This window comes from Cariama cristata, unplaced genomic scaffold (genome assembly GCF_000690535.1).
Source record: "Cariama cristata isolate BGI_N322 unplaced genomic scaffold, ASM69053v1 scaffold24099, whole genome shotgun sequence".
Lineage (NCBI taxonomy): Eukaryota > Metazoa > Chordata > Aves > Cariamiformes > Cariamidae > Cariama > Cariama cristata.
The window spans coordinates 5,164-31,954 of NW_009637800.1; the positions used below are offsets into that span (position 1 = coordinate 5,164).

Below are 26,791 nucleotides of genomic sequence, written 5' to 3' on the forward strand. Positions count from 1 at the left end.
GGTGGCAAAAACTCCAGAACAAAACCCACGGTGTGCCAGAGCAACATCTGCGTTGTGGAAAAAAAAAGTAAAGCCACTCCTGTTCAATGACACCCTCTTTATTCAAAAATAGATATCTATGAGACATTTCAGAATATACTGCTGTCACAAATGGCAGCCTATATGTCTAAATTAATTCCTAAATCAATTCATATACAGATTTAAGCTTTTGTTAAAAAAAGACACACCTGGGGGAAATCTGTTTAACCTTGAGAGAATGTCACCCAGTTCACCAGATGCCCTTTGCCCAAAAAGTAAAACAAATAAAATTAAAACCCACAAGACTTCATTTAAATTAAGCAAAATGACACACACACATATATTGAAAAAAAAAATCAAAACATTTCAATTAAAAAAAAAAAGACACACAACTCTCTCACAGAAGATCTGCCCAAAACAACAGTGTGAGATGTCAACACATTTGTCCACATAATTTTTTTTATGACAGCTTTTTTGTCATGTAATGGATACACATTCAATCAATAGTCAAAATAATTATTGGTTCAAACAGCCTCAGGGTAACTCCATGAGCTGAGACAGGGCAGAAATGAGTCTTTTGGTTTGGGTTTTCAAGGTTTGGGGCGGGGGGTGGGGGCGTGTTTTTCATTTTTGGCAAAAGCAGAGAGAACGTACAGTGCTTTATCTAAATAATGTTTGGACAATAAAAGGCTGTACAGTTAAACCAATTCGTGGAAAGAATAGTTCTGCCACTGGAAAGTTTCCTGTAAACTAAGGCGAAAAACACATTTCTTGGCTGGGCAGTCAGGGTTCGAGGCATTTTAAAAAAAGGACAAAATGAAGCATCAGTAAGAAAAGGATGTGAGCTTCTTAACTACGTAATGACCAAAAAATGCGGTATTATTTGTTTTAACTGAATGCTGAATAGGCTATTGAATACCCTGTAAAATAAATTAACAAGGACGCAGAACAAGCGTTGCAATTCTGTAGGTTTCCTCTCATGACTTTGACAACAGCAGCTTAAGACTATAGGGAGGCACAAACACAGCACATCACTTCAACTAATTTCAGCCTCTGTGTTACAAAACCTGTATTATCAGATCAAATGTTTCCAGAAACTTAAAATCTTTTATAGTGAGAAGTGCTAAATTTAAACAGAATTGTTATCCAAATTGGAATGGTTTTCAGTGATCAGAGTCCAGCCTGTTAGACCTAACATACAAACTGAAATGTAACTACATCCATGGCAGCTAAAACATTAGCTAGCAAGATAATGGAATTAAGAGTATTTTAAATTTGCCTTTTGACTTTTCCCGATTATAAAGATCAATTCACAATAATCTGTGACACAAAATTAAGTACATCCTTCTAATATCTACATGCATGGACATGGTACATGTGCATACAGGACATGTGCATATATATAGGTCTATTTTCTATATAAATAAATATTTATACCACATTTAACTTCTGTGCATCAAATAACTTCACTAAAGCTATGGAAAGAATTTATAGAATAGTATTTTCAGTGTAACCATCCTGAGAGTAGATCAGACAGTACCCGTCACAGGGCTATCAACAGCTGCAATACACCATTCCAGCCTCTCAGTTTGTTAAACCAAGGCTTCTGTGACCATGTTATTTGTATAATGAAGAGGAAAAATGTGGTATAAATCTAAGGTAGCTAGGACGAAATCTACTTCCACTCTCATTTAGGTAATATCCAGTTCTGCATTGCTCAGCAGAGTGTAAATTATGAAGCTATCTCTAATTCACAAAGAAAAGCTGCTTATTTTTATTGCCTGTGGTGAGTTTCAGTTTACGTACGTGACAAATAGGAACTATCTTCATGTCAGTCCCACAAGAGTATGAGGAACTGTAGATTTAAGAAAAATACTTCTCCGTACCATTGCTCAGTAGATGCCACCTTCTTACGTCGACACGGTGCAGTGCCTGTACACACACACATCCCTATGAAGCCCACCAGCCACTCCACTGCTCTCATAAATGAGGTTCAGAAACCCAACTAAAACAGACGAGACGTCTTCAGAAATAATACAGTACTTTTACAGAGGAAAAATGTTATATGGTCAGCCTTTCTTTGAAAAATTTCCAGGTATGTATATACATGATTCTCATAACTTTTGTGGGGGTAACAAGTGCTAAAAGCAAACAGCAACTAAAAAGTATGGAAAAATATGAGAAAACTTTGCCTATAGGGACTGTCCCCACTCCCTTTAGAGCTCACAAAAATATGCTCTTCTTCCTCCCCTCAGCATGAGCCACAGTACACAGAAGAGGGTGAGCATGAGCAGCCAAGAGGTTGAAAGCAGGGTCTGCAAGTTCCTTCCTACTGCTGATCTTGGAAGACTGGATTTCCAGTCAACACCAGAGTCGTCTTACTTCTGCTGGTAATAATGGAAACTGGGGGACACCATTTGTTCTAGTCTGTTGAAAACAGGTCACCGGCAGACGGCAGAGGTGCCAGACCTCCTGTGACATTGGGCAGCAGCGACAGATCTGGAAGGCTCTGGATGTGGGATTTCAGCTCCTTGCGGACCTGGGTTACCCGAGCAAGCTTCTGTTTATACTCCTGAGAAAAAAGAGAACGAAGATTAAGCACAGGTTAATGAACACTGCTTTCAGTTAAGTCAGGAGTATTTTCCAGGTGAGGATTCTGAGAGAAGGTGACAAGGCACTGGTTCTCTAGCCAGCTGCTGGCAAGGCTGCAGGTCCTGTCACCTGGACCCAAATCTCAGCCTGTCCACAGGTTTTGGCATCCCTAAACCACTAATCCTGCCCCGTGTTACTTTAACAGAAGCTATGTAAAATGCCCCAAAACCTGCAGCCAGCGGGGCCTGGAAGAGTATTTGAGAAAAACACCATTACACAGTCGCTCTATTCCTGTATTGTTCCCCAGGTTACTGCCTTCCACCCACTGCCAGGGGAGGAACACTGACGGAGCGCTCCTCAGACACACCTCTACGGACAACAGCAGCAGGCTGAGGGACACCAGAGGTATTACTATTACTATGATGCAAAATTTTGCTCATCTTTCCCCAAGCTTCATCAATTTTGACTATCTAGATAATCCAATTTTCTCTTTCAAGTCATCAAATCAAAACCAAGTTTTGGTTGTGAAACTCCTCTATCAGTTTAGACAACTCATGTTAGCAACCCCAGCAGCTGTACCATGCGACTGGCACATTAGCAAACACCACAGAAATGTGTACGATCGCTAAATGTAAACCAGAGAGAGACATTTCCACACTGGATTGAAACCAAGCAAAATACAGACACTACAATTTTCAGAATTTTATTACAAAGGGAGAAAAACAGTAAGTTAAAAATCCCTGAAGAGGAAACTTGCAAGTAGTTTTCCCACAAATGAGGTCTGGATTGAGCATTAAAAGTCCATCTTCAGAAATCTCCACAATCTGAGAGATACCAGATCACAGTGACTAGTATTTCATAATGAGAAGACAGAGGAAGAGTTTGGATCCTGAAAATGAAGGAAAGAACCGTACCGAGGTAAATTATGTTTAGAGGCCATTTAAGAGCAGACCAACACATATCCAAGTTACTTAATACAGGAGCTCAATTCAAGATTGATGTTTATGTAATTTTCAATGTTCTGTGATTCTAAACATTTATGCAACAGTCACAGAAGGCAGCTATTTAAGTAATAAAAAAACCAGCATCACATCATTTCTTTTGGAATGCACCAGTCTTTACCCAACTACAGATGGCATATTCTTCGTCGCAGAATGCAGGAAACAATGAGCTTAAGAAAAATTATACACAGAATAGGCTTCCATACCATCAATTGTAATATTAATTTACTTTTCATTTCTTAATTAATTGGCAAAGAGGACAGTTTACCAGAGAACAGAAGTTTATCTTTGAAGATCAAATAAAACTAGGCACATATTTAATCAAAACATCTTTCTGAAGAGTTTACAACTTTAATCCATTCTTTCTAACCTTCTCAGTGATGGAAATTCTCTTCACCTTCTCCAAATATCAAAGCACAGCAGCTCCTGCAGGGTTACAAGCAATGAGTTTACACTCTCTGTGTTTCATCACTTTGAATTAGAATAGTGAGAGCACCAGTCAATTACAACAACTCAGAACACCCCTATGCCTGAATGGCTATACAAACATATTCCATAAATTTCCTGCCAGCACCAAATAAGAATGTCCTTTAACAGCCTATTTCAAACTTAAATCCTTTTGAGGCTCAATGAATTAACATATCATCATAACCAAACACTCCTGTTAATGTACATAGGATATATACTGAAATAATCAGGTTCAAACAAAGCTCTACCAGCTTCATAAACTACAAGTGTACTGTTCTCAAGCCTAGAGGAGAACAACAACAAAAAAATACTCAGGAGAAGGTACACCCATTAATTTAGGATTGTAAGGATTTGTTTTGTTTTAACAGAAGACAAAGAATCAGGATCAAAAAAAGAATGCACCCCACATCCCTAGTCATACTATTTTGGGAAATACTTAAATAGAGAAATAAGTCAAGAAAGTCATGTAATGAAGACAGAGAACAAAACCAGGAAAACACCCCAGATTTCTAAGCATGAATACAGAACAAAAGCAGATAAAGAAGCAAGCCATGGAAGTACACATTCCGACACCTAGAGCACTTCTCCTAGAGAATGTGGAAGCCAACACTGAGGAAAGAGAGAGATGGTAAAGGGAGTGCTCTGCTCAAGGCTGGCACATCATGAATAATGTGAGGCAGGGAGACAGCAGAACACCAGCTCCTGCACGTATGGGATACAGACAGCAAAAACATTTACTGTATTATTATATTCCAAATGCTTACAGATAGAAGGTGGAAGAGGCTGGATTCAGAGACTGCTTTTTGCTGTCCCCAGAAGACTGTCATAAAAAAAAATTAAGAAAAAAATCGCAATTCAGGACATTGTCAGGGAGTGATGGATATCAAGCCAGGAAAGAAAGGGCTGCACTTTCTCAAGAATGCCAAACTCTGTCAAGAGTGAATATTGGCAGATTTTTTTTTTCCCCTGTAGTAATTCTTACTAAAGATACGAAAGAAATCAAGAATGATAAGGCAGTTGGCAAGTCCTCCAAGTCTGATAAATGGGTCAAAGGTGCTAATTCCAAGCGTAAGCCAAGAAAATACCTCAAATACTGCTTGAATTGCAAAGATCCACGCACAGGAATTCCGTAAAAACAGGTACAATGCAATGTCTGCCTCCACAGGAAGACTAATGTCCTGCCACTTTCAGGGCAGGACTGCCAAGAGGACCAGGACATGATACTTCTAGTGGACAACAAGGACTAGGACACTATTTTAGCTGAAGACAATTTTTGTGACTATTACAATTGTATTAGAGCCAAACAATACTTCTTTCCTGATAGAACTATTTAGGGAAGCGAGAATCTTTCCAAGGCCTTGCTTGATAGCCCAGCTCTGAGAAAACACTCCAACAAATGAAGAAGCACCAAGATATATGCAAACCATACTTCTGTTCTGGTTTTTATGCCAAGACAGACATACAGACTTAGGAGTAATTCCTCTACATATTAACAGCAGCAACCTGTTCCCAGATTTAAAATTAACAGCTTCAAATGTTTAGGAAAATAGTGCTCTTAACATATTCCCATTTTTAGGGATACTCTACATTGAGAGCTACATGGAGTACCAAGCCATCAGAAATACCTACTCAATTTGAACAGAGAGTTTTGTACATTTGATGACAAAAAAAAAAAATCCAGTCACCTTGAGAACGACATCTGTTCAATTTTCAGTAATTCTACCATACTAGTAGGTTAATGCAGGCATTAACTAGTCCACACAAAAGTTTTTGTTAAAGCAGTGAGGCCTAAATCCTATCTGCTAAAAAAAAAAAAAAGGAAAACATATATAGAGAAAAAATACTCACAAGGAAAAGGTAGCAACAGCCCCAAAACCATTAAAAACTTCAGCTCAGAAAAACTTCACTAAATTCAGGAATTGAAACGATCTCCTAAGGGAGTAATCCAGGAACCAAGGTTTCCTAGAAGAGGTGAAAACTTGCTGGGCAGATGTGATACACAACACAGACTATGTTGGAGAACTGTCTCCTGCATGCTTAACACTTTCCACCCGGCTCTGGTACCAAAACGTTGTGCCGATTTGTGGCAGAGCTGTGAAGGACCTGAGAGCTCAACCACCACAGCTAGGACGGGGAGTGCTGCCTGCATCGAGGCAGCTGGCAGGCACACGGCACCAGGAACAAGGCGATGACCTAGAAACCGGGTATCAAAGACACTGCCTGGAGGCAGCCCGTCACTTCTGGGCAGCTGCTCCTACAAGCCGAGAATTCTGAAGTACTGCCGCAACATGGAAGAAGCACCTACCAGGGAGACGCAATCCTTCGTATGAAGTGCAAGGCATATTTATTTGTATTTGCCATTTGTACTATTCAAGAATACACCTCAGCTTCGCTCAGGAATATGCATAAGCAGAGACATGTAACCTCCTTCCAGGCTCAGCGGCTTTTCTTTTTCCACAAACCGAGTTGTGGCCATATTCTGCAACACAGGACTCTGCAAGCAGGTTTTATGGGAAACCACATTTTTCATGTGGCCCATGACATGCTTTGAAACTGCATCTTGCAGATTTTTGCATAAGGTCCCTCCGTTCTATAAAAGTGAAAAAACATGAAGTGCACTTAAAAGAAACCACTGCTTTCTGAGGTCTTAGTTTGTACTCCATGTGCCTAGCTAATTGCCTCGCTGCATAGTAGGCTTTCATTAAGATTAATAGTATTTGGATGCTATTTGCTTTTTTTAGACAAAATAACGAGATCTTTGCAGTAAGCAGGAGTTTCAACATGATACAGAAAAACTGGCGCTGTGCCACACGCATGCTTTTGCTAATCAACATTCCCTTACAGCATATGGTATTCTACATCCACAGTGGCCAAATGAATTAGATACTTAGTACAAACACAAAATCAGAATTAAACACCACTGAACAAATATGGCAGAAGCACTTCATTCAAAAGAAGCCTTGCTTGCACATTATAAAACTGACTGTAATCGACATGATAGGAAATTCATTCTGAGGATTGCTGCATGGCTTGGTTCACCTTGTCGAGTTACACAGCATGGACTTCACTTTATCTTGGAATTTGCACTGGACACTTCCATTCCTGTGCTGGGTCAAGCAGTAACATGCTGTAAGTCAACACAGCAATTGTATCTACTGAAAAACACGTAGTTAAGCATTAGTGAGAATTTAGAAAGTGAATAGGAAGAGCAGCCAGTCAGTCCCAGTTTTGATATGCTGTGGCTTGAGCCAGGTGTATGAAGGCAAAAGACCAAAGAAGTCAGGGAAAAAATGCACCAGAGGCTCAACAGAAATTTGAAAAGAGTATATAGTGAAGCGAGAGGTTTGGCAGTAATACGTTTATATGGTCATGTAAAATCTCTATTTAAAAACATTAAATATACAACAGTAATATAGCAGGCTTATTAGGTATTCCTTAGCTTTTGCTGCTTGCCACTTAACCTATGTAAAGTATTTTTAAAACATACTCATTAAAACATGTTAAAATGCGAATGTCACAATGACAGCGTATTTATAAGAAATAACCAATATGAAGGGTGTTGGGAGAAAATTAAACTTGCTTATTTCCATGTAAATTCAACTGACCACAAGTGAGAAATTAGACACATTCAACGCCTGATCCAGAACCCAAAGTCCTCTGAAATAGTTTGTGTGGACATTTGCTGGACTAGGACACCCATGAGACCTTGAAAAACACCTGCACCTGCTCTGGCACGGTTTGGCAGCTGTAAAGCCTGGCAGCGAGGCTGCCCTGCCTGTCCAGGGCTAACCAGCGCCAGCCCAGTGCCGCACTGCAACCACCTCTTGGCAAAGCGGCCACAAACCTGCAGAGAAAAGTGTGGAAATGCCTGCAGCTGCACAGCGCGTGGTCTGTGTCCTGACCTCCCGCCTGCAGGAGCGTGTGTTTTAGTGCCAAGGGGACAGAATATTCTCCGTCACCTGGCAGAACTCAAAAGCAGCGGTGCAGTCAGCATGGCAAATGCCTTGAGGAGTTCTTACAGCCACACAGTCAATTTGCCCCTGGAAGAAGCCAGATAAGAGAGAGGGAGATGTCTTCCATTTCACAAGTTCAGCGCAGCAGAACACCTCAAAAGCAAAGTGAAAACAAATGCTAGTGGTCAAGCCAGTTTTCCTTATTTTGCAGCACTAAACCAACAAATCTGAGGTTTTTATACAACACATCTGAAAAAGTCCAGTAATCAAGAGCTTGGATGATGTATTTCCTTACAGAGCTCCAGTTCATTTTCATACCTTAACTTTGCTGACAGCCTTGCTCTTTTAAATTTGACAAGGCTTCTTTCTTTTGCAGCATCATTCATCACACTTCACCAGAGATGGTATTTCTGCTCTTGGCACAACTGCATGCTCTGAAACCGTAGCTTGTCTCCTTGCTCTCCTCTTTGCTTAGGACAACTTTAAGCCGGTCAACAGAAGAGTGAGCACCAGAGGCCTCTGCAGAACACCCCTCCAGCTGCTGGAGATGCCTCCTCCCCATCTACTGGCCTTTGCAACATTTAGAAGCTCTCTCAGAATTGGCCCAGGCTGCCACTGTACAATGGCAATGAAACCTCGCTTCATTTGCAAACATATCCTTCCGACAATAAACACTGTGGGGGGCACATTTGACATTCACAACAAAAACTCAACATTTAGGGCATAAGCAAACAGCCACATATTCACTTCTCCGAGCATCTTAATGCTTTTGATTGCTAAGCAAAAGAGCAGTTATATACTGGTTCACTTCAGTAAAATGCATAAAAACATATATTAATACTGGATTTTTTTTATTTGCCTTTTTTTTAGTATGATTTCATTCGCAGTACTACTATAATTATGAATGCCTACAAGTACCTGCAAAGTGAAGAAATCATACCTTTGCATTGTGCAAAGAAACACAGCTGCTGTCTCAAGCCATACACCGCACAAGAGAACCAGGTTCACCGCAATGTTAGTTCACTGTTATTGCTATGAAACAGCCTTCGTCCTTGCCCCACATCCAAAGGCATGACTGGCTCACAGCTGGAAATACTGATGTACAGTAAGTCACTTCTTGCCACGTTAATCAGTGGCTCAGTTATATAGACCCGAGCACGACCACTTTGCTTGGGTGCTCCTGTTCAGGACCCTCTTGCCATGCACAGGGTGTAGAGCACAAGACCTCCCTCCGCTGCCCAGCTCCCATTGCTATCTCCTGCTACTTGCACGCACGTACAATACCGACATTTTTCCTTCCTGGCAGAAAAACTAAATCTCCATCTCTTGTTCCCTGCCTAAGCCCCTGAAATTAATATACCACAACCCAAGAATCCTTGTCTGAGAGGAAAGCAGCAGCCACGAAGGCATGCAACAAAAACCTAAGCAGTGGAAGCAACACAGCAATAAATTGCATATTAACCCACTGAACTAAATCGTATTTCAAGAAAATGTGTAGTGCTGGGCAGTCCAGAATACCTCAAGTGAAATTGTACTTTATCCTTCAGAGATGCATTATCAAAGAGGGTTTGCAAATTCATATGGGCACAGCTTTAACACCTTATTAAAGTTGCCTTGAAGCCATGAATATTAAAACCCACCAACATCTAAAAACCCCAACAGCTCTCAGCAGGATTCTAAGTCACAATTTTTCAGGTGCAGTCAACAATCAGTAAGTTTCTGCTAAACTGGATCTTAAATACAGTATGTTCCTTATCTTTATATATATGCACACATACAAACACACACATTTGTACGTATACACACATACCCCCACATACACACTGTATATACTATAGTACATTCCTCATGTCATCTTTTACAAACACAGATACAGAGGATATTTGGAGGGCATGGGGAAGAACTCAGCATCACTGACTGCAAATCAAAACAAAAATTCTGAATGCACATTCTCCTCACTGTTTTTTTTTTCCCCACTTCTCCCCATTAAATAACCCTCCCTCCACCTGCTCCAAATTTTCTACTGTCAGTAGTTATTACAGATACCCACAAAGTTTCCACACAATTTACCATTTTCCAGCTCTACTTTCACTTGGTTCTTCTAGTCCCATCCATTTAGTTGATTTCATTTTACAGCCACCTGGTACACCAACATGGAAATGTTCTCCTGGATATCTCCCCCCTACATTTCAGTTTTACACAAACTGATTCCCTGGATTTTTTCTACTTGGCTGTCACGCATTCAGGAAGAGTACACCAACTTCAAAAGACAATCCTTCCCCTTGAAGTTCTGCAGACTCAGGTGCTGAAGGACAAAAACCCTTCCCAGCTGATTGTACTCTGTAATTGTAACAAGGACAGCAATGGCCAAAAATAACACAAATCAGAGAACTTTCACTGGAAGTTGAATACTCATGCGAGATATGAAGGCACCATATCTCATTCTTATAGAAAGACCAGTTCTTGTTTCTATGCCTGTCTGAAAATGGATTTTATTTCCTGACACCTACTGTTATGAAAGTCTAGGCCGACCTCTGATCCAGTCCACGCCATGGAAGATCACACAGCAGCTGCAGTATCAAGCCCAGAACTTCTGACCAAGATGAAGCATCATTTAAAAAGAAATTCAGTGTTTAGATGTTGAATGACAGAATCCACCATATCTTTCAGTAAGTTAACCTAAGGAATATTTACCCTTAAAAATATATGCCTTGTTATAGGCTGTCCAGCAACAGCTTCAGTCCAGCTGATTTTGTTCTGCGGCCGATTGCCAGAATTAAAGGAACTCTACCTTCTCCTTCTAAGTGCTTTGAGACTACAATCAAGTTACCACAATCTCCCCCTCTCCTCAGATAAAGTAATCCTAATTATTACACTTCCAATTTTTTCAATTGCTACCCTAAAAGCAGAATTTGTTCATACATTACGATCTCGAGGCTCTGGGCCGGCTTTCTCCCTTCCAATTACCAGTGCTCCTTAGCACTACCTTGTTTCAATCCTTACTCACACCAGTCTGTTTCAATGCTGAAGTGTAACTCATTGTCCAAAGCCACCTTTTTCAGCATATTGCTCCTTAATTAAACAGCTTTTCTGCAACTGATGACAAGAGCTCTGTGTCACAGGGTTTTGACATTGCAAAGTACTTTGAGCATGAGCCGACTAGACATAAACAAACTGAGTTTGTGTATGTCTTGAAAATTTACTGTGTTTCACTAGGGATAGTATTAATAGGATTAGTAAACAACTTCAGCTCTTTAGACCACAAAAGCTGCTTTTCAAAAGATGTAAATTAGCTACTTTCATTGCTATCATAGTGAAAGACTTTGCTTTGAACGTATAAAATACAAAAAATATCCAGAGTGATTTCCAAATCAGACATTTCCATATCTTAAAATAAAGCCCTTAGCCATATTACTATCAGAAACCCCTTCTTTCCCCAACTAGCAGCCTTGACTAGATTGGGACAGTGCAGTAAACAATCCATCTTCTATCTAAAAATGCCACCTCATCTGAAATTCAGGAAACTTACTTCACAAGGAAAAAAAAAAAAAACAAACAAAAACAAAACACAACAAAAAAACCCCAAACTTGCAGTTAACAGTATCAAAGATTCTGGAAAAGATACTTTGAGAGAGCAAAGTATACAATGAGAAGTTATGTAAAATTAGATTGTTTTAAGTTATTTTCTTATTCCAGTAAATGTTTTGTTTTTTCATACATTCTTAATTGCTACAAGAATTTCAGATCCTTCTATTAAAATGCTTACTAGCACTACAATGAAAAACCCAGGCTTATCAATTACATTACTGTGAGAACATCAAAGACTCAAACAAAACTGATACACATATATGGCCTGCCATATCTGTAACCAACAACTTCCACTATGTACTAACGCTCTACAACTCAAGAACAATGGAATGCTTTAATCAGGCAATGTCCCTCAGCTAAGATTTGAGATTTGACATGAACATGAATTATTCCTTCATGTTAAGTAAGTATGAAAGAGTGGCATTTCCTGCAACTCATTTTAGACTTCTACAGTATTATGGCCACCTTGTTTTGGCAGAATGACAAAGATGCTAACCTAAACAGATATTTAATAAGATTATTCTTTAGTTTCGTATGTACTGAAGATTGCGTTTACACTTAACAGTGGGGAAGCAACCCATCCTGCTGCGATCAGCAGGATTATTCCTATTAACGAAGTAGCTCGGCCAGTGAACTGCTTAATTTTCAGGATTCTCCCTCTGCCAGAGATAAAATTACCAAGTAACTTTCCTTACCAAAAGGATATTTTCCAAAACAACAAACACCACAACTGTCACAACTTTTCGGCTAGTGCACTAGAAATTTTAATTTAACATTGTCATTATGAATTTCTTAATTTCACAGTCTCAAACTGACTCAAATTTACAGATTGTTCTGGGCTTTTAAAAACACTGCTGTGCAGCATTTTGCTGCCTATTTCTTGACTTTTTTTTTTTTTAAAGTAAACAGCAATAGGTCTATCATTTATATATTTTTGTATAGACACACACATATGTGTTTCTACTAGACAGGTGTCCTCCTTTCAGCAAGGAAAAAAACCTGACTCAAGACGTCCACTAGTATTCAGTAAATAAATCAGGTGCCAAACAAGATTTGGTTTTATGGCATCTTTCATTGTCAATGTCTAAAAGTGCCTTTTAGTGTCTTGGTCATAAGACAGACACTATGCTTCAAGAAATTCAAGCTAATATAAACAAGCTAGCAGAATTATTAACGATCTACTCTAATTCTGAATGCAGCATCAGAACTTGTCTGGCTGATTTGGAAAAAATGTTGCTCTGGAAAACCAACACATTCAGAGTCACAAGATGTTGAAAAACTCTGATATAAACACACATGACAAAGAAAACACTCAAACTGCAATTTACCTTAGAACAGCGTTGCCTAGCTGTCAGAGGATTAGGCTTGTCATGGCAGTAAACAGCCTGCAATTGCTACAGCACAGTCTCCCTCCAGAAGATTTTGTCCTCTACAGCAACCCCTGTCCCACCCAGCAACAGCTGTTCCTAAGATCCAGCAGCCCACAGAGCAGAGGAAGCCCTTAATGTGCCGCCCAGGGGCAGTTTAACAGATGGCAGAGTGACATACAACCACAATCATTAATTAAACTTCCATACTAGTCCCAAGATGCAGTGCTGGAAGAACTTCCACAGAGAAAGAACGTTTCAGATAAATGGCTGGCTGCTGCAGCCTCTGCACTGGCTCTAGGACATGCAGCTGGTGCTCAGGTCCAGCCCGCGTAGTCTCATTTTACAGCATCCTGCCCCCTGTGTCCAAGGGAGCTGCGGCAGGACATTCAAGTCACCGTCTTTCGGAATCATCCCAATTTACCCTCCATCACAGAAGCTGTAGGTAAGAGTGCGTGTTACAGGACGGATACCAGAAGATCTTGTTTAAACTGCACCCCCTTACTAAGTAGGGACTGGGAAGGCAGATGAGGGGCACCCAACCCAACCATAAGGAAAAGAGTAACAAAAAAAAAGACCAATAAAAAACCCCCAGCTAATTATGGCAAAGGGAGGTTGATTTTTTTGAAATGTAGATTTCCTAAAAAAACCCCAAACAATAGGGTAAGTCTGAAGAAACTTTGTTAGGTGAGCCTATTTTTCTTGAGGAAGTATGGAGTTCTGGGCCTTCCATGTCCACGTGTATGAAAACACACTAGACTGAACATCAGAGCAGATCTACCTTCTCAGGACTTTTTACAGCACTTTCTTACCCCTGTTTTACTCCAAATGTAAAGATAACGCCTAGAATCATCTCCCTTGAGAGAAACACATAGATTAGGAGTCAAGTGGGAGTCTCTGGTGAGACAACTGGCTTGCCAGCACCAGTGTAATCAGTACTCACTTCTAGCTTCTTCTCCTTCTCTGTTAATACATCCTTCTGATTCTGGGTGTACTCGATCAGCATGCGTGCCAGCTGGCGCCGGTCCTCCAGCTCTGCTGCCAGCCGGCCATTGTACTCTGCTAGTAACAGGCATGCTTCGTCCACAGTCTTCGAAAGACGTTCGGCTGCCTCTTTGTCTACATGCAAAAGTGTTGGGTAATTTAGAGGACAAAGTTTGAAACCTTCTGTCTTTGACAGAAGGGCTACAATTCACCAGCCACACACACAGTAACATCTCATTCATAAATACACTTCTGGCTTGACAGGAAAATAAGAGTTCTTATCACAGGAGATATAAAGGAAATAGGCAGGACTAACAACCCAAGAACGATGTTTTTTTAGACACTGACATAATTGACTTCATTTTATCCTTGCAGAGATGTCATTGGGGGGGAATATAAATCTATGAAGACAGCCTCTATGAACAAGTTAAACTAAAACATTAGGCTGTATTTTCAGTTAAACAAATCAGGTGGATTTCACATTTAAAAGTGGTGTGCACTTTTTAATTCCTCTTTTCTCTAGGAAACTCCTAATGCATCAATACAAGCAAACATATGAATTGCACACTAGTCTTCACAGTTGCATGCTGTAAGAGTATAAGAGTATATTATAAAGGATTGAATAAGTGACAGTTTGTAATGCATTCTAAATTAAAACTACTTCCAGAAACAAGAGTCAAATCAGTTCAACCTTTAAATGCTTCTATTACAATAACTTTTCAAATACAATTGCAAAAGTCTGTTTAAACAAAGACTGACAGGCTAATGGGAGTAGTAAGTTTCCTTTTCCGTAGCAATCAAGGAGTATGCGTGTACTCAGCACAGTCTGATAAAACTCAAAAATATCTAACAGTCAAGGCGTTCAAAATCAAACACATCCATTTAAGAACTCTGGCCCTATTTCCTTTACATTCTTGCAAAATGCTGCTGATGCTCTCCAAGTACAAAAGCCTTGGTCCAAGCCAAAAAAAAAAATGGAAGAAACTGTGTAAGTTTCCTCTTCAATTTTACTTCATGGGATTGCTATCTGTTAATTACCCAAGACAAAACAAGGACACAAAACCAAGAATTCACTCCACCATACACTGTGATTATTTAAAGAAAAACACACTTTGGTTTCCAAGTTATTTTTTGTACCCACATTCATTTGTCTTTTAGTTTCATACCTGTAATTTTCTCCAGTAATGAAACATCTTGAACTTCCTGAGGCAGGGAGGCAATTTTTTGCCGCACTGTTGCATCTCCTGATGCTGCATTTTCCAGGTCTTGTAGGGCTTTGATCAAATCCTCGGTCTACAAGACAAGTTAGCCAATATTAAAACCAGGTAACTTTTATGCCGTTTCCTGGGGATGTGGTCACTGCCTGAGAGGTCACCTACCACTGAAAGCAATTATTTTTGGAATATTTTCTTCAAGTAATTTTTAAACTGTTGCCTCCTAACACAGAGAGTATTCACTAAGTTTACAATACCTAGTGTTGAGGAACTTTGCATAATTACAGCAGGATCATCTTTTTCAAGGCTCTGCAGTGGAAAACTTCTCATTCCAATTAAGAGAAGTGATCATTTAAGACAAACACGAAAATCCATGACCACATCAGTTTGAGAAACAGCCATCAGCCCTTTGTGTTGCATCCAGTTGGGACTATACCTTTTAGCTGAGCATCCCTGACACCTTCTCTTAGACTAGCAGGAGTGTACATGCACCTTTGTTCTATTCCAAAGGTGCATTCTGACACTGCAAAAAAACCCCAAACCAAACTTGCATCAGTCCAAACAAAACTGTGTCAGATCTCCATTGTCATAAGATTTAGAATTTTGTAACTGGTTACCTGTTAAAGTAAACTTTGTATTTCCTGATTTTGCAAACCCATTGCTATCCTTGCTTAGCTCAACTGGCTCTTTGGAAGCACACTGAAGTCTGCAACTAAACTGGACTCCACTGTATCCCCTCAACTTCGTCTCTCGGCCTTAAGAGGACCTCCCTTGACACACCGTATATATGAGAGAGTGAGAGCAAGCAAGACTCTCCCTGGACAGGGAAGAATAAACAGTGTTGGTTTTACTGAAGTTTTAGTGGGAGGTTTTTGAAACTGGAAAATTAGCCCTGTAAACAACACCACTGATGTTTAAAGTTTTAATTTTTTTTTAATCTGAAAAAAGAAAGTCCATTACCTAATATTTACTACTACTTTGAAAACTGCTAATGATTTCCCACAGTTACAAAGATAATGCTTATCATCAAGAGAAACCATAAGTTGCAAGGTATCTGGAGGTAAAAAAAACAACAAAAAAATCTCACTTATTTCCTTGACAACTGTTACTTATTTCTATTTTTCAATGTTTACAGTCTACCAGATGGATGATGTATTTTTTTACCCTTTTCAAATAGACAATGGTTTAACATATGTTTATTTTGTAGCCTCAAATGGTCAGAACGATCCTCTATTTCATTTCTACTATTTCCACACCACTAATGTGTCAGCCTCAAAATAAAGTCTTCAGAACTGGTTTTTCTAACCAACTCCATACAAATCCATCAAAGGTTAAGCTTTTTAACCGCTCATGGAAAGAGACGTCCTACAAACAAATTAATTAAGTTTTAACTGTGTCACAACTTTGGGTTTCAGAGATTACACACTCAAAGAATTTAAAAGATGGTCTGTCCTTCTAGCAGTCCTTTGAGATTCTTTACCGGCAGTACTACTCAGACCTTGGTTTAGACTACTTGAAGTCACTCAGAAGTGGGACAGTATTTCAATATGAAAAAATAATCTGTTCCACTTCACATGGACTTCTCAACCCCCAACAGATTTCCCCATTAAAAGCATTTCACTTGCTGGCAGCTCCACCTTGTGGCTCTACCACACAGGAGGTGGCTTCCAGAACCTCTCCCACTCTCAACCCATCCCACGTACCAGCAATGGCCCAGCACTAGAGTCTTGGGGTGAGTAGCTCCCAGGGTAATCATCATCTTCCTCCTCTTGTATCTGCTGAAAAGTCCGCTTTAAAGACTTCTTCTCCTCTGCAACTAAAGACACATATAAGCAACTCATTTCGCGGCCAGATCTGCCCAACTTAACTACCTCTACTTCAAAAAAATTGTACCAGACGCTCCAATGACTAAGCTCTCTAAAGAGAAGGATGAACACAGCTGGACTCTAATGTTGGCATCACATTCCAAACACTTAAATGCAAAACAGCAACATAAGGTTGACTTTTGCCTACACGTGTACCTCTGTACATGCAAGTACAAGGATACCATCTTCGTACCAGCAGTGTGCACTGTATACATATTCGTGCCTCCTACATTGAAAGTAGGAAAGACAAGTAACCATCCCATTTGTCAATAAATGGCAGGTCTTCAACCCTCCTCAGATTCTGTGGTTAATATCACGTATGCAGGCCAGGATTTCTACTAGTAGAAATGAAGCACTGATGCTAAGATACATATGGACAGAAGAATTTCAAGTTATCTTTTTGTACCAAGTACATGCTCACTGCAGTCCCACAATCAACTGAATAACTGCTAGTTATTCAACCTTCCACTCTTCCATCAAAATAAAGACTTCAGGGCAGCTCTGTGAAACTAAAACTCTAAGACCTGACAGTAACAACAGCAATGGGTAGAACATAAACCAATCTCCAAGCAGGCAACTTGCAACACTTCAGAAATATGGATTTCATTAAGCAAGACAATGTTGGTTAAATGAACCTTAGGGTAGCATACCTTAGCTTGAAAGGGAAGACACAGTTTATTTAATGAGTCAGAAGTCTTAATGCAGCCTTTGATCCAGTTATAGAACCTTCAGAAGACGACAAATCATTCTTCAGACTTGACAGCAAAATTAGTAAGAGCCAAGGTAATTTGTAAGAAAGCTTTGGACAGAGTCTTGAGAACATCTCTTTAACGGAATCAAGTCTTGCCAAGATAATCATGGAGTTCAAGGGCAAGAGTCCGTATATACTTTGATTCATAGGAAAATCCAAGATCAGTCTTGATTTGAAATTAAATCAGTCTGCCCAACTCTAATGAGGAAGCAAACAGAAAGGTCTGTCCTTAAATGCAGAACTTTGCCTGCCCTGACAGGTGGGACATATGTCTGAAAAAAATTTGTTTTAATGGAGAGAAAGTCAGAGGTGCCGTACAACCTGCTCACATGGGGAAAAAGCTGAACGACCTTAATGAAATAAACACAAACGCGTCTCTGTTAAAGAACAGATTTACTCAATGGAAGGCAAAGAGGCACAGAAAACATAGTTACCCTAAAGCAAATGAATTTTTTATGTATGCTAGAGCAAAGCTATGTAGGCTAGAAATAGGTACAGTAAGTATTGTATGCTTACAACTGATGTAATGGAGTGCTTGATAATCTGACTGACAAGCAAGTAAGATACCAGATCAACAAGAAAAATGGCTGCTGTCCACTGAGGTCTGCAAAAGACACAAGTTGAATTGAACAGATGTGCAGACAACAAAATGGTCAAAACCGGCATTTAAAGTTATATAGCCCAATACAATGTGCCATCAGTATTGATCACTTGTGTGTATTTATCATAAAGCAATTAACCAACAATGGATGAACATAAGATAATCAATAGAAGAATGCATGACCACAGTGCGCACACAAGTGAAAATGAAAATGAGAATTGGGATTCAAATTGCTGAAGAGCTATTCCTAACTGGTCTACCACAAGACACAGTATTATGCTTGCTCACTACTCTAACAGAGGATTCAGAATCCATTGAATTTTCCATCTGAACGAGACCAAGTCAGTTTGATTGGAAACACTCTGAAGAAGACAGGTGCATGAACATCTGCAGTCCTAAGCACCAGTCACTAGCTGGCCTACCTGGAGAGAAGCCCCTCCCTGAGTATAGGAACAGCACCTCATGGGACAAAGTGGCCAGTAGACAAAGAAGCACAAAGCAGTCAGCTTTGAGTAGCATGACATAAATGCAGACTGATGCAGTTTTTTCCTTGGCATTGGTAACCAGGGGCAGCAGAAGACCTCATCGAGGAATCCTAGAAACACCATCTCCATTTCATCAAAACAGAAAAAAAAACCCCAAACCCAACCACACTTATTTTCAAACTCAAGAGTATATGGTGGAAAAGGACACCTGAAAGAAAACAGAAAGCAAGGCATAAATTATAACACACCCTGTAGTAGTTTAACCATTGCAGTCTATGCTTCTGAAAAAGCCTACTAAATCCAACAGGAGAAGAGGAAAGCAAGCATTAACAAAGTCTAAAACTGATCAGAATTCAACAGTGGTATGTAACACACATCTTCTGAAACAATCAAGATATCCTTGTAGAATATGGACAGCTTCTTCCAGGAAAATCAAGAGCCCATTCTTGACACAGATATAAGGAAGACAGAGAAGCCACTACTAGAGATGAAGTCAGCTTTCCTGCTTCATTGGGGTCTTCTTCACAGTTCAGAAATTGAGCTACTTCCTAAAACCCTTCAAAGAGCAGAGCACTTCATTTCTCCCAAGTGACAGACAATCGCTGTCGTAACAGCTTTGCAGTGAGACTCCAGGTTGTTATTATCTTGCTGTTGCAGTGTCCAGAGAGACTTACAAAAGTATTTCTCCATCAACTTTTCAGTCTTCAAAACATCTCCGGTGGCTTGAAGAACCTTACAGTACCAAAGACCTTAGTGACAAAGCATGAGTTTTTCCTGTAGGCTGGCAACACAGGAGATCTTCCCATCTAGGGTGTTCAGCTTTTTGTTCTCATCTCTTGATGACTGGTTTTAGAGGTATACAGGCTTGTTTGATTTGAGTCCAGGCTCACATTCACAGTAAAGAGAAACCAACTGTGGACTCTGTATACACACAATCAAAAGGATAACTAGGAGTTTTAAACTTTCCCCTGTTAAAACCACTGGTTTTATGTGTTGGTTTTTTTGTTTGTTTTCTCTCAAGGCAATATAAAATTATTATCTCCTCTCATGAGGACTTGGTTACATTCATCTCCTCATTCAAGAAGCAGCCAACCACATAGTAAGGAACTCCCCATGTGGATCATGCCTTTCACTGGAGGGAACTACACAAAGGGTTAGGATTTAAAAAAAAAAAGTCTTTAATTCACATGAAGATTTATCAGTCTTGGCACAGCTACATCATGTGCTTTCTCTGACAATTAAGCATACAGTTGTATGACAAGCTGCATGAGCAGAAAATTCTGTCTACAGCAAAACATGCAAGGAAACGCCATTTAACAGATCCTGTAGTTCCAGAATAACAGGCAAACCTGTAAAACAATGGAGTTCTACAGGTAACTCTTTACTTGAAAGGTAGACCAGCTGAATTTAAGTGGGTTTTTTACATGTTGGCAGGGCTATCATCCTCAATCAGCCTAAGAAAAAATAAGCGTCCCAAAACTAAACTTTTATAGGCTTTAGGTTCCAAGCATCAGAGGTTTAGCAACTTGTGCAAGAGCCAAGTAAACTTACACAAAAGACACTTTCGGAAAGTGATTTAGGACAAAACATTGAATACAACGACAACAAAAACCAGACAGTTTTCCTAAAGAAAACAGAAGACCATCACAGAACACACAGAACAACAAAATAAGAGAAGCCTAATGGTTCAGGGCACCCTTCTAACCCTTTGTTTCTTTGGGGGTTGACTACTCTGATTAAGTTCTCATTCCAACATACATCTGTTGGTAGCCTCTCCTAGGTCAAGCATAACTGGAGTTGATCTGCTCCAAAATTATACCTAGTCCTGCCCACAGGTGCCTTTACTTCAGTTATTCTTGGAAGCACCCCTGCCTGCCCTCCTCTCTGATGTTTTTCTCTGTATTTTAATATGGCTCTGACTTCCTCTACTAGAATCTGCAATATAAACACACCCAGAGCAGACGGGTAACAGCGGAGTTCTGCGACATAGTGCGACACTCCTACATCAGAGCACGTTCAAGGACTTCCTTCAACTGCTTATTACAAAGACAATGAAAAGAAAACATGTCAGCTATATAGGTTATTACCTTAAGGATTTTACATCAAACCTCCACAGACCTATTTTTCCCAGGCTTTAAGATAAATGGTTCTTCTCTTCCCTATGCTTGTAAAAAGAAACATACTAATAAAAATGAGATTAATGAGAAAGTAAATGCAAGCTAATGAATACGTTTAGAGTTAAAACAATAGAAGATATCAATATTCAAAAGTTCAGTTCCATGTATACACATATTTCCTTAGGGAACCTGAAAGACTAAAATATAATAGTAAGCTGCACCACTGAGGAAGTCAAAACCAGGGAACGTAATGCTTAGAAAGGGTCAGTACTCCTTCCCCTCCACCTCTCTGAAAGGAAAGCTTCATTATTTGTGCAATCAACTCTGTTCCATGGCAGGAACTTTGCATGTGCCACCAACTGAATCGCTATCCATTTACACAAGGTCTTGCTACTAATGAAACAAGAAATAAGCTGCACCATTGAAACACACCCCGATAAGCTTTAAAGTTGTCTTTCCTCACCGATGCAGGACTCTACTTTATTCTGGCAAGTTTCACAACTCTAACTGGTGCTCTGCAACCCAAGTAGAGCCATCCTGTTCAGAAAGCAGCACCTACCACCCCAGGAATTTAAGACACTGCAATATGAAAAAGCCCTAAAGAACTACCTGCATAGACTTGTTGCCATACCTTAGGCTGAAGAAAAGAATATTCATTATCACAGCACCAGATACTCTGAAAGAGCTGCAAAATTTTGTTTTAACAGCACAGCCTTGCAGCAATCTACAGGTAATAATACTACCTCTTTCTCAGCTGTATCTACTTTGGGTGTACACAAAACCAGGAAGTCAGAATGGTTTTGGAGGAGCGGTGTACTATGGTTTTCCACATTTATGATACATGTTATAGCTGTGAAACATAATACGTTATTTCCATCTTGCTTATGTTCACCTGTTTGAAAACACCATAGAGTAACTACAATGAAGCCTTCTGCAACATAGTCAGTCACCCACCAGAAACTGGACAAACATCAACTTATCTTAGAAATCCGTAAAAATCCCATGTGAAACTAGCTCTTACCATTAAGAACATAATTTGAAAACAAGCCAGTCAAAACAAGGAGAAAAACTCAGGAGAACTCTGCTGAGTTTTTCAAATTTCTTTTTCTCTTAGTTTAAAAATCTGAATTGACAAGGAGGTAGCAGTATTCACACTCATGAAAAAGTCTGAACTATTCTCTCAAATAAAAGATACCATATTAGTATCTCCAGTTACCCAGACAAATCTAAGTTTCTTGCCAAGTGAAGATGTGCACACAGCAGTTCTTAAAATGTTTGCGTTTCTTCATTCTGTTTCCCACAGAGAAAGGTCTGTTACACTTAGGAAGGGTTTGATTTTGTATAAACGTTTTTATACAAGAAGATAACAGTAGCAGGACTGATTGATACCACCAGCCAAAGGGAGGTCAAGTCTGAGCAGCAGTTAGACACCGATTCACCAGGAAATCACAGTTGTGTTTCCTGGACACACCATACCATATTTTTTTTTTTTTCAGATTAAAAGTTAAGCACTGGTGAAACACTTATCTAGGTACCTCAAATCATCAGTTTCAAATCCTCAGTTAATCAGTTCAACAGGAATTCAGGCATGTAAAATCTGTCCTTTCAGGACAAACACGTGTCTTATGCATTGCACCCAGACAATAGAAAAAACCCCCAACATGAGCTACTTCACATAGAGACAGTACACCTTCCACCCCTCTCCTCTCCCACCACTTGGAGCAGAGGCTCCCTCTGTCCTGATACAGAATAAACTGCCCCTTTGATCAGGTCAGTTAATCTCCCAGCATTCGGGCAAAACATGGCAATACCTTCTGAATGTCATACGTAAATTATGGTAAGTTGCGAGACCTCTGTTATAAGCTGCTAATGCAACCATCCAGTAATTTTGCTTGAAGCAGCATGTGAAAAAACACAAAAGTACAGCCACAGATGTATGTCTTCACAGGTATGTCTCATATTAATGCTCCTGTCTTCATATTAATTCTGTATTAATTACCAACTCCAGTACACATATCTTGTGTGTTTTCACCACCCAAGAATGGCATAAGAGCACTTTACTAATGACTAACCCAACTCCCTCACAAAGCGTCACACCTCCGTGGAGAACAGAGCAAAGTTTGGTCAAAGTAGCTATATGATTTTCGCTAATTTGAAGACACTGACATTTCCCTTAGCTGCAAAGCAGACAAATATTCCCTTGATCAGAACACTCTTCGTTTTTAATGATCCTCACCTCCCATAGGTTAGGCATCCTATTGCCGCCCTCTTTTCATTACAGTACCACCAGTTAAATACTTTCAGATGCTACAGAAGAGGAGGCAAGATCTGCCAAAGCAGTATAAAAGCACAGTAAACGCAAGAAGCATATACTTAGCTTCTCACATCTGTCTCATGCAGCAATAAGGTTATAACCGTGATGTTCTAACAATGTTAAATTATGCAAAGTTGTTGTTTTCCCCAAATGATGTCAGCTGGTATAAGAAAAAAGAGACCAGACAAGCTGGGCATATATTCCAGCCTTCAATTATTCAAAAGTCCTTGTTGAATCATAATAAGATACAGTAACTATGCAAAATAAAACCACTAATATGAGAATGAAAGCCCTAACAATATCGAATAAACCATTATAATAACCCATCTGACCACTCTCAGACGTAGAGTGGGACAATTTTAATTCTCAAGGTGGATGCAACAGTTCCCTGCACCCAACTTACTTGTCTTCACATCAAAAGGCAGCTCTGGAGTATTCTGTCTGCATGAGCAGAAGCAGACACTACCTTGTGTTAAGCTTATTGCCAGCCACAAGTCACAAGGCAACACAACTGCAAACTGGAATCGTGGGTTTAACGAAAATCAGACTTCTCTCAAGACAATACTGACGAATCTCCATGACCAGCTCTGGCGACAACTCAACTACAGGAGCCCAGAGCTCAACTCCTCACAGTACTTTCAGTGAAACGTACCAACTTAAAAAAACAAAACAAAGCACTCAACAAAAGCATTATGCATTTACCTTTAGTCTGGGGGCTATTGGAGTCTTCCATAGAAAGTTTCAGTTGCTGTATGAACTCACTGCCATACACACTCCTTTCTTGCCAGATGTTAAGCAATCGTTCCAAGGGCTTTTTGCAGCCCTCATCTGCTTCTCTGTTCAAAGATTAGAAAATAATTATAGCTCAGCTTAAAAACAATCCTTATGTTCTAAGAGAGCATATTCCAAACTAGCAGCTGCATCCATTGCAACATTTGCACATTTGGAGAGAATCTCATATTGTCGGAGACAAACTATGCAAAATGCACTGGTGGCCAATTTTTCCCTTTTATTGGAAAGATCACATGAAAGTGACCCACATTCCCACCCCAAAGTAAGGGTAGGAAAAGTTTTGAAGGAAAAAAACTTGCTATCATTCAGAATTTGCAAGAACAGTTATAAAATACCTCCAACTTGACATGTTTACAATTCAGAGTATTAACTTTAAATAGTTGTTTCAGTCAGTAACATCCCAATTAAAAAGCAGGTTGTTTGGATCATTAGGCTCTTAAATGTAGTCATATAGTGCACTGAAAGTTAAGACAGCTATCCAGAACAGCATACCACTAAACACATGGAACATTAAAGTTGTTTAGTTGAGATAATAGGAATTATTACACTATTTAGAGAAATTCTTAACTAAATGATAGTCCATTTTTGACAGGATGGTAGCTGCACCGCTTCTTCCCTTTTATGTATAAAATTCTTCCTTCCTCTAGCAAGTCGACTAATGATCAGATAACTTAAAACAAGCAATACAAAAAGAAACCATGCTCAAACCAGAAGACCGATGAGAATCCAGTGACCCAAAATACCAGCTCTTTTAAAGTCTTCTGACAATGGGGAAGAGTCATTCATTATGTGGCTATAATAAACACATGTAACTATTCAGTTTACCCATGAACAGATCTGCAAGATCTTTTGGTAACAATTAAAATAAAGTACACGGGAGTTGCATGCAGAGAACAAATGTGTAAAGCTGTGAGGGGCTGATTCACATACAAACAAGTTCACCCAAAAAGAAACATGAACACTAAACAGTTCCTAGCTGCAAAGTAGTCAGGATCCAATCTCTACTAGAGAGAGGGTACAAGCATCCCTTAAGACTCAAAAAACCAAAAACAAAGCAAGAAAATCCAATTTAATCAAACTTTGTATAATAAGATTGCAAATCTCTAGAGAGAAGAGTTGAAGAAATACATAGTACAGCAACATACCTGGCAACATGAGAAAAAGCATCCACAAGAACAGATTCAAATTCCCTAGTAAATTCAGGACCTTTCCTCTTACTGTTCTGGATGACATCGTTTGCTAAATATAGGAAAGTAAGTTTCCTACTCGATTTTGCTGGGAAAGGGAAAAAAAAAGAAGGAAGAAAAAAAAAAAGAGAGTTTGCATTTATTTCTCACTTCTTTCATCTGGAATCATTAACATGGTTTTCAAAGTTCCTTATAGCTTTTCAGTCTAAAAACAAAGTTCAAAATATTTCCACATTACCAAGGCAAATCGGAGGCCTTCAAGTCAAGTCTCCCTGCTTCTGCTCATTTTTTTTCCTAACTAATTTATAAAACAAACATGAGCTTAATCCTTTTTGTGCACAATGACACCTCAACTCTGAAGGAAGCCGTGTAAGAAATAAATTTTAAATACATGATTAAAATGAGCTGTTCTAACCTACTAGCAAATTATTATAACAATAGACTTATTTTTTCATTGATTAACTTCCAGAAAAAATCTTGGTGTAGAACCATTTAATTCAGAACAGAGTGAAATTGTAGGAGAAAGCTATTGTGGAGACCCAAATATTTTCCAGACAATGCAGTGCCAAAGCAACATTAAACTTCTGCATACCATAACTTCTCCCATCTTGACACCAGCAGTTTCTATTTTACTACGGCTAGGATGGGTGGGAGATGCTCTTCTCCAGACAGCAATGGCCATGAATATGCACAAGATAGAAAACAAAAGTGCTTATTGCTACTGCAGGCCAAAATCAGACCTTTCAAAAATTCATACTTAATAGACTATAAATGGTAGCAACTAGCAATCACATAAAAGATACTCCAGCTAGGACTTCATACAGCATGATCTGCTCCAAGGGGCTAACGCTGCTGGCTGCCCAGGATGAGAAAGGTGACACTGGCTGGTTTCACAGCTGTCCTTGGGGACAGGGCATCAACACTGACACTGGCAGTGTCCCTGACTCCATTATGAAGCATTTTGAGAAGGTACCAGAAGTTCACTTTAGTTAAATTAATCTGCAAGAATAAAAAAGCATAAAATATTTCTGGATGATACTACCAAACCCTTTTTATAGATCTCTACAACCACTTTTACTTTGTTTATCTCCTAATCCCTTAGTGCAATTCTATAATGGATAAGTAGTATGAATCCAAAACCAAAATTTAAAAGCAAAACCTAAAAACTAAACAGCCAGCAAAGCACTTCACAGTTAACTTGAGCACACCCAGGGGAAAATACCTGGCACATCTTTGGTTTACAACCAAGCCGCCTGGCCCAGCAAGGCAGCATGGCTGGGCTTCCTCTCTCCTCTCAATTAATACTTCACTGGTTTAACCAGCGTTTCTATCCTCTGGCTTCCTAACACCATCTTTAACAGCACACACCAGAATACACACACCCCACGTCCTCGCGCGGGATATTCCCTACAAAGTTTAACAAACAATCACAACAGCGAGAAAACGGCGCCCTGGCTCCCGCTAAACTGTAACTCCCGCCTCTCAGGGGCTACA

At 39.6% G+C, this 26,791-nt stretch overlaps 1 protein-coding gene across 1 annotated transcript; it reads right to left on the reverse strand.

Annotated features, from left to right (window-relative positions):
- Positions 1-2,042: 2,042 nt before the first annotated feature.
- RPRD1B (regulation of nuclear pre-mRNA domain containing 1B) lies at positions 2,043-26,091 on the reverse strand. The gene is given in 7 exon segments (XM_009708491.1): positions 2,043-2,590; positions 13,931-14,106; positions 15,138-15,264; positions 16,889-17,001; positions 24,021-24,154; positions 25,256-25,385; positions 26,064-26,091. Coding segments are annotated over 7 exon segments (858 nt in total). The 3' UTR covers positions 2,043-2,440.
- Between the last annotated feature and the right edge of the window lie 700 nt (positions 26,092-26,791).